Source organism: Phalaenopsis equestris, unplaced genomic scaffold (genome assembly GCF_001263595.1).
Source record: "Phalaenopsis equestris unplaced genomic scaffold, ASM126359v1 Scaffold000276, whole genome shotgun sequence".
Lineage (NCBI taxonomy): Eukaryota > Viridiplantae > Streptophyta > Magnoliopsida > Asparagales > Orchidaceae > Phalaenopsis > Phalaenopsis equestris.
Genome location: NW_018164718.1, coordinates 866,882 through 876,633, shown reverse-complemented (window position 1 = coordinate 876,633; position 9,752 = coordinate 866,882). Strand labels below are relative to the sequence as shown.

The following is a 9,752-nucleotide window of genomic DNA, read 5'->3' as shown; positions in this document are numbered from 1 at the left end:
GCATTAAATGGTTTGGTCACATAAAGCGTCGACCATCTGATGATCCGATTAGGAGTGTAGATGTTTTAGATTCGAATTATGTTAAGAAAGGCAGAGGTAGACCTAGAAAGACTTGGGCTTATTGTATAAGAAATGATCATAATTTATTAGAACTAAATGAAAATATGACACTAAATAGGACGCAATGCGGAAAAAAGATTCATGTAGCCGACCCACGTAGCGGGATTAAGGCTTTGTTGTTGTTGTTGTTGTTGTTGGTGGTGTGTTGTAATTGTTGGGTTGAAACAAGAATTGGCATGTCGGTACACTTATAAATTCTCTCAAACTCTATGCAGGTTCTTCTCTATTTTTATCCTTTGCCACCAGAACTCTCCCTACAGCCGAAAGTATCATGTTGCAAGCTTTTCCTACAACAGACCCTACTCCAGAGCTTTCCCTGCAGCAAACCCTCCTCCGAAGCTTTTTCCTGCATCAGGTCCTCCAGAATCTTTCCTGCAACAGACCCTCCTCCGGAGCTTTTTTTGCATCAGACCTCCTCCATAACTTTTTTCCTGCAGCAGTTTTTATTGTGGAGCTTTTCTTGTATGAGACTCTCCTGTGAAGCTTTTCCTGCATCAGGCTCTCCTCCGGAGCTTTTCCAGCAGTAGGCCCTCATTTGAAGTTTTTTTTCCTGTATAAGGCACTTCTCTGGAACTTCTCCTGCAGCAAGTACTCCACCAGAAATCTTCCTACAGCAGGCCCTCCTCCAAAGCATTTTCCTACATCAAGTCATCTTCCAAAATCTTTCCTGTGCTACCCTCCTCCGGAGCTTTTATTATAGCGAGTCCTCCTCCGGAGCTTTTCTGCAGCAGGCCTCCACCTAAATTCTTCCTACAGGCCCCCTCTAGAGTTTTTTTCCTGCAGCAAAGCCTACCTCTGGAGCTTTTATTTTTTTTCTGCAGGTCATACCCTGCAACTTTTCTAGTTGGTTGACTTCTTCCTTACAAACTTTACTGTATAAAAAAGGATCATAATTTATTAGAATTAAATGAAAATATGACACTAAATAGGACACAATGGAGAAAAAGGATTCATGTAACCAACCCCACGTAGTGGGATTAGTAGTGGGATTAAGGATTAAGGCTTTGTTGTTGGTGTTGTTGGTGTTGTCGTTGTTGTTGTAGAAGTTATGAGGATTAAATTTATTTTCTTGGATTGAAGTTATTTCCTTTCCTATTTTATGTTTTATGTTGTTTCCTTTATTTTCAGGTAATTAATATTAATTGATTAATTGAAAATATAGGTGTTATATGTTTCCTTTCCTGTTATTTATTTTTTATTGTCTTTCCTATTTTAGAATTCATGTAAGGGTTATTTATACTCTCATTTCATATCAATAAAATTATTTTGTATTATTTTGAATTTCAACAGATCATAACATAATTATTTTAAATTATTATCACTATTATTAAAGCCCAAATTTATATATGCAGCACCAATGAAGAAGGGTAAGAATACTACAAGCATTGAAAAGTTATAAAAATATCAAAAAAAAAAAAAGAAAACAATTACAGAAATATGTTTCTCTACAAAACGATATAAGCCTGTCGTTTCATTTGCTTTCAAACAATTAAGTTAATACAGTTTTGATTTATGCGGAAAAGTGCACATAAAGCACTACAGTACATGTGAACCTCCGACATGGCTTCATTTCTAAGGTCAACAACTTGTAGTGGTTAGAACATCATCATGAGAATACCATTGACTTTGTTTTACGCCAAAAAACAAAATACATAAAAAGCGCAACGTTACCAAAGCCATAGCATAGTTTTACAAGTCGCAGAAAAGATGCTTTCATTGAATGCACTCATGTTGAGAAATTTTCTTAAGAGAGTTGGCAAAGAAACTATTCAAGTGGACTTAAAACCAGTGATGGTGGGCACGTTCAAGGCGAAATGGTTGCTTAATCCTTGAAGCTCAATGCGCAACATCCCCTAAGAAAAGTCACCTATTTCAATTATGTTGAATATTGCTAGAGTATAGTATGATAATCATGAAATTAATATTACACTATAGTAGGCAATAACAATTCATTTTCAAAATATATTTCAATCCAAAAACCAAAATGGAAAAATCTTTCCATCCATACACTTTTCACCATGACTATGTCCCACCCCCCCCCCTATTTTTCTTCCATTTATTAGTCTAATCCCTCCTATCAACTACCTTATCATCCTCCTAATCAGCATCAAACTATGTTGTTGCATACCTAGAAGCTCTTGTTACCTGAATTTGATTTGACATGTATTTTAGTGAGTTTAGTTTCCTGTCATTTTCAACTAATACTCCTTAAATATCATCTCAGGTAAAATATTTATCATCAAACAACTTATTTGTGGGTGCTAATTAGCTTAGCTAATAAAGAACTTAGAAGTTGTTGCCCAGATCCTGAAATCAAATCTTGAATACATCAAATTTGTACTTCAGTAATCATCATAACAAACAAAGAAATACTATATCATCAATATTTAAGATATTAGCACATATCTATTCATTAAACTACTCATTAATATCATCAAGGACATTAAGAGAGAAATCAATGCCACTCTGCATCTCATGATAAGTCCTAAGAGCTTGATTTTACTTCACATAAAATCATGTAGTCTTTTTTATCCAATGTGTATCTAGAAAACATTTCTAAAGTTCCTAAATATTTACATATTTATTACTTTGATATAGGTTTCACTTTATATATTATGGTTGCAATGTTTTAAAATCATAATCAATTTTTTTCATTAATGAGGTAAGTGTGTAATCGCCGACGGCCTTAAACCAAGATGCTCTACGAGGTGACCGCTTCAAGGAGTGTATGCAGATGAGAATAATCAATCTATTGATAAACAAGAAGACAAGGAGAGAGTGATGGCCAAAAGATAGAGCATTTTTAAGGAAATGTATGGTGGTAGGATTTTAGAAGAGAATATCTAGTAAAATGAGAGAGAGGGGGGGGGGGTGATTTCCATGAACGTCGCCTCAGCTGGTTCACAAACTAAATTTTTGGACAAAGCACGGTTCTTCTACCATTCACTCATACACCCCTTATAATACAAATGATCGACTTTGAAATCTTAAATATACTAATAAAGTTAAAATTACATTAATTTTCAGTATGAATATGCATAATTTCCCAATTTGAATTTGAATTTTTTAACATCCTATGACTTAAATGAATCTTTGAATGATTCATAATATCCATATTTTTTATTGTAAGGCAGCCAAATTGAATGCTTAAATTATAACATCAAATTTTGAAGCTTTAACCCTTTCTTGAATGCTTGTGAAACTGTCACTTTGTTGATGCTCTTAATGATCTAGCAACTCCTCATTTTAATGATATTAGAAAAGTAACTCCCAGATATCTGAATTTTTTGTCACTCTTTTACCTCACTAATGATGATGATGAAGGGCCAAAAATATAAATGAAGATAAGGGATCACATCTAACTTCAATCATAACATAATTAACTTCATTTAATTCAACTACTTTCAACTTCCAAGTTCCAACTAGCTTATAGCTACTACTTCTAACTACCAACTTCCAAGAAACTTAACTAACTATTGAAAAAAAATGACAATAATAATTTGAAAGAAAATTAGACTAAGATGGACAGGTAATCTTCCTTTTCTAGATGTATCTTAAAATAAGTTTCCTCCACTTGATGAACTCTGCTCCATAGAGTTAATAGTGTTATAGTGAAGTGAAAGAGCCAATACTCGAGTGCTGAATTGGTCGTGGAGTATTTATTGCTTAAGGTGCATCCTATAGTACAATACATTTAGTCATTAAGATAACTAAAAACTCCAGCAACTGTAGAAGTGAACTTATATCGCATGCAAGTGGGTTACTTTGACAATACCAATGCTTTATACATTTCATCAATGGTAATATGTCCAAAGGCTAACTCAGATGGCAATCATTCAATTTAATAATACTATATATTTTGAAGCATCTTATCACTTTCTTGTGAGTAGAGTACCAAAGTAGTCCCCTGGCTATTTACATTGGGTCACTTTAGTCCCAAAGTTTATAAAAGTGCTAAATTAGTCTCCATATTGTTTTAATGGAAGTCAAAATCTTCCTCATTAAGGACTATTTCAACCCATATTATATGGTATGGGGACAAACTCTCGGAATAAAATGTTCCCTTGCAAAGAATCTGGGGACCATTTTGACAATTTGTTCATTTTTATGTAGTAAAAATGAGGGTGAGATAATGTATAAATTTTATTAATATACTCATATGATGGATACTTGTGGAGATAGCTATATATAGTTAATATTACTTATGTCAAACGATTTTAGCACATGTAAATGAAGAACATGAAATTTTGTAGTAGTTTCGATATATTATGTTGAAATAAATGATGTATTAGATTAGGTGATCTCATGAATAAGCCTTTTTTAGCAGTATACATGTTATGGTTTTTAATACTTTTCATAGCATCAGATTAATATAAATCAAGTATAAGTTTTGGAGCATGATGAGTTTTTGAGATCACAACAATTGTGTCTCAAGTAGTAGGATAGGTCATCTTCCATAAGGTGGTTAAACTTATTATTTCGGTTGATAGCGTGTATGCAGTTTTCACCTTCCAGTGCATGAGGGCAAAATTTCAATCATTGGAATTGAATTGATAGGACCTTCAAAAGCTACACTAATGAGTAGATCATAAAAAATATCAAATGTGTAATGTTGCATTCCAAATATAAATGTCAAAAGAGATCAGAGGAAGTGTATGAATACGGTGATGATTCAATAAGTGCATCTCAAATTAAAGTATTCATGTGACTCTTAACAAATAATAATGTATTTTTTTCAAGAAACAAAGCCTCATTAAATGATTGATTTATTAATTAATAATTGTTTCCAAGATTAGAGGGCAGTCATTTTATTGTAGGTGATGGATTCCTGTTACGATTTATGAGATTTATGTTGGGGTATAAATTCCTTCGTGGGTTTGAATGAGTATATTTTGATATGTTTGCTTTTATGTTTTATATAGATATTATCATGACCCTCATACATAACATTCATATTATCAATTCACAGTTTTCCTAAAATGATATGTACACCTAAAAGAAGGCATTACATCAAATTTTATCTTCATGGATACCTAATTTAATGGGAACAAGGCACCTACATGTCAAAATCAATGACTAGTTTATATCCCAGTAACATGAAAAGTGTGATGACAGGGCTCAAATTTTAGGTTAGCTCTTCACAGTGTTTAAGTAGATACACAATGGAATAATGTATTGTTCCCACCAATGATCATCCTACATTTGCTATTACAGATTATAAATAGTCAAAAGGTTTCATTGTTTCTCAAGTTATGATAATAAAGTTATAATGTATGGTAAGAGAGGGAATGGGTTACACTACTTATATTGGAGAGTTCTAATTATTGTCCTTATATTGAACAAAAAAATCCTAATATTCCTTGAAGAGTTTTATGAATTGTTAGGTTTTTCACCATCCCTAATTTCTAGTTCAAATTTCATCTAGCAATGATCCTCATTTCTAATCATGTAACTTTTGACAACCCATTTATCCTTTCTCATTGGCTAATAAGAGGAATTAGGGTCCATGACGTTAGCTAATAACTAATGAGAATGCAAATGTCGTGGTGCTTTTGAAAGAATTTTAGAAGAAATAAAGAAAAAGAAATTATTTTAAAATATAGTGGTTGAATTAAGTTATGAAAGGTTTACAAGAATCTTTCATGGGAATATTATGCTTTTCTCCTCAAGTAATTTAAGTCTTTCTGATAAAATTCTATTAGGTTTGCATCTACACAAGTCACTTGTATACTTTAAGAGAGAAATTATTAAATTTTTTGGGCTTTTTCTGTTTTTGCACCTACAAATAAAAAAAATGTTTCACAAATTAAATTTAAATTACCCAAATTCTATATAAGAAATGAATAATATTTAACAAAGAAATTATGAGTAACTATAATATTTTATAGCTTTCTTGTATGTGTCACCAACTAATTTTATAAATATAAATAGGCATTTATGAGTTTTTTTTTTTTCGGGTTAAGGTGAACGCTTCAACCCAAAACCTTGGGATGCTTCACTTTGTTTACAACCAATGTGTTACTCATTCAAGCAAAAGCATCTATAAGTTAGAGATTAAAACCAAAATAGCTTACACTTATACCCCAATGATTGTGACTTTAAATCACTCTCAAGGGTTAAGAATTATTTTATTGTGGAGCACAAATCTTGCCACAATTAACTCTCAAGTATATAAAGAGTTTGGTCGGTTCATAATGGATTGGGTAAGGCTTAAGGTGGTGTTTAGTACTTCAATGAAATCAATTACCACTTAAGCTTATCAAGACACATGTAAGACTATTGAATTCTATACAAGTAATAATGTATCAATTAAGGATCTCAACAAATATACTAGACAAACTTACCCAGGATTGAAAAAAAAATCTACCACTCATTGAAGCAAATTATTGAATATTATTGGAGAGTTCTTTCTTCAAATTTCATAAGGCTTATTGACTTGGTGGGTAAGCATTCTTAGCTTTCAATTTCTCTCCTTGAAGTATCCAAGATGATGAGATAGAATATTTTACCATGATACGAAAGTGTAGTGGTGGTGGATAAGAATAGGAACCGATTGTTGGAGGAAAGGCTCAGAGAGAGAAATAATTGAGAGCTAAAATAATTGTAAGGATAGGATTGTTGCATCAATTTTTTATGAGAAAAGAGAGTAGAGAGGAGAGAGGGATAAAGGATAAGAGAAATGATGAGCTTGGTCAAGCTCAACTTGGTTATTTGGAAAACTAAGCCTAAATTATGAAGCTCTATTGCAAGAATAACATAAATTTGAGAACAAAGCAAAGATTTTCTATTTCATTCATCTATATTCAAATTATGTTTATCTTCAACATAAAAAAGGTTGTGTAACTCCCAAATTTGATTTTGAATTTTAATAGACCCAATGACTTAAATAAAGCATTGAGTGATTTTTGTAAACTCCATATTTTAAATTCTAGAAGCCTTTGAATTGAATGCTTAAATTATAAGATCACATTTGAATTTTAAAGTCTATTTTGAATGCTTATGAAATCGGCACATTAATGATGCTTGCAATGATCTTGTAGCTCCTCAATTTAATTTATCATGAAATGTAACCATTCAAATTGAATTAAATTGTAAGTCCCTTCATTAATGATGTTAATGATGACTTGCAACATAAATGAAGGGGAGGGATCATAATTGGCTTCAATCAAACTAGAAATACCTTCCTTCACTTCAACTATTATCAACTACCAACCAACTTCTAATTACCAACTTTTAACTACCGCCTTTCAAGTAAATTATCAAACTCCAGAGAAAAAATTATAATAAAAATTTGAATAAAATTATATTGAGATGGGTATTAAGTTATTTTCATTTTATAAGCTTTTCCTGCATCACACCTTTGTAGTGATGCCAACCAAAGAAGGGTGTGAAGCACTATAGCCTCTCCTCACCCAACCAACAGAGACAACATCCGAAGAGAACATTGGGAGAACAGATTTCTAGTAAAGGAAAATGAGATTTTTAGTGCATGAAAATTATAATTAAATAAAATCACTACAAGAAAAATTACTTGCTAGTGGATCTTCTCTTCCTATCTCCCTCTACATTTTTATTCCTAAACATAACAATGGAAAGTAGGAGTCACAATCATCCTACCAATTGGTTCTTCAAGCCAGTTTGCTAAATTAATGCACCCATACATCTGCAATGCAACAAAATCTTACCACATCAAAATCTTTTGGTGAACTGAGTTCATCCTTTTTTTCTAATTAGCTCTTGTTCATCTTGATTTAAAACCTGGAAATGGATTTATTTAAAACAAAGATCATTAAGTATTTTCCTTAAATTTCACATTTTTAATCAAATTATTCTACGAGTCAAGATGGACGCTCAAGATAGCTATCTATAGCACGGAAAATAACATCTATTATTTGAAAACACTAATACGAGTAAAATCCATTGGTATGAACATTAACTCGTCAGCATGTTGAATGCCTTTTCATTGAGTCAAGCCGTAACCCTTATCAAGATATGACTTCTCTGAAGAGAGATTTTCATTCAAACAAGCCCAGCCAATTGAATAAAATCCACATTACCTACTTCAATTAGGGCTTACCAAGTTCAATTCGGACTTCACATAGGGAGGATTTTTTTATGCATTGTCACATATAGTAAAATCCAAGCCTTGCCGCAAACCCGACAAAACTATAGAAAGTTGCTCCGATTCTTTAAGGACTGTTAGGTAAAAGATTTATTTTAAGTTATTAGTATTTAGTAAATCCGGATTTACTAAATCCTGTAAATCCGGATTTAATAAATCCTGAATGAAAAACCGTCTCGCAATGAAATCTTCTAAATCCCGCGAATCCATTAAAACGGTTTGGCAAGTTCTGTGTAAATCCACTGCGATCCCAATCGCTCTCGTTGTAAATCCCATAAATCTTGTAAGCACACCGATTTGTGGGATTTAGGATTTACGGTATTTACGGCCGAAATCCGCCAAATCCGAATTTATCAAATCCACGCCTTCATCTTGTCCAAAATGACTGCCTGGCAAGATTTAGCTTAAATCATGCTCTAAATCCGTTACCAGACAGCATATTTCCCTGCATTTGCATGACTATATCGCGCTATAGTTACTTGAGGATCATGGTTTCTCAACACAGGTTTGAAAAAATTTCCATTTTTATAAGTATATATTTATTACAAAAAAAACCCGATAAAGAACATTCTAGCTCCGCTAAAATCCGTAAGTAAATCTGGATGTTGGTCTACGAAATACATTTACGACATAGCCCCGGTATCAGCTCTCATACGTTGAACACAAAAACGAAAATCTGAATCAAACATTACCTGCCCCCAGCTTTTCCCAATCACAAAGGCAAGATCAAAATAACTCAGACCAAGAAAAGTACGAATGGAAAGCAAGATTGACATCGAAACTTACTCCAGGGAGCGTTCGTTTATTGTGACAGGCATTGACTGCCTTGTCGGCTTCCTGCCTAGAAGGACAGATCAAGAAGCAGCAACCTGCGAGAAATAAATCATGAGGCCAGAAAGGCCAGTGCGACCAGTAAATCCACCATTAAGTCAAATTTAAAAGCCAGCATTCCCGAGATCCGGCCAAAAGCGACGAATACGAATGAAACGAATCGAGAGAAAATAAGAAGAAATCGATTACCCCGCGAGGCTTTCGTGACTTTGTCCTTGATGATATTCACTTCGTCAACAAGGGCCACCTCCTTGAACATTGCGAGCAGCTGTTCCTCCGTCATGTTCTTCGGCACCTGACCCACGAATAGCTTCACGCTCTCTTCTCCTCCATCATTCTCTTCTCCCCCTTCCGCAGCAGCACTTGTAATAGCCGTGGCGACGTTTTTACCCTCTCCATCCGCCGCCATTCTCCTCCCAATCAACTCTCTTTCTCTCTCTCTCTCCGCCTCGCTGAATCTTCGACGTGATCTCGCTAGCTGCGGTAATGTCGATGGACAGTTTACTAATTAGAGATAATAATTTCATTTTCAACCGTTGAAGGGCATTGGAACGAAGAAAAGGGCTTGAAGAGACTGATAATTTGCCATTCAGAAAAAATGCGATTTGGCGGAGAATTGGTAAATCTTAGTTAGCCCTTCTCATATTCTGGCCTCGGAGGATACTCAGATTATCATATT

At 33.7% G+C, this 9,752-nt stretch overlaps 1 protein-coding gene across 1 annotated transcript in view; it reads right to left on the bottom strand.

Moving 5' to 3' along the window:
• The window catches only part of LOC110024852 (RNA-binding protein BRN1-like), a 48,474-nt gene extending 38,722 nt beyond the window's left edge, over window positions 1-9,752 (bottom strand). Inside the window, exons 1-2 of the mRNA XM_020725026.1 lie at window positions 9,263-9,752; window positions 9,029-9,111 (exon numbers count right to left, since the gene is read on the bottom strand). Of these exons, the coding sequence (XP_020580685.1) occupies window positions 9,029-9,111; window positions 9,263-9,482 (303 nt within the window). The 5' untranslated portion in view covers window positions 9,483-9,752. The remainder of the gene's footprint in view (window positions 1-9,028; window positions 9,112-9,262) is intronic.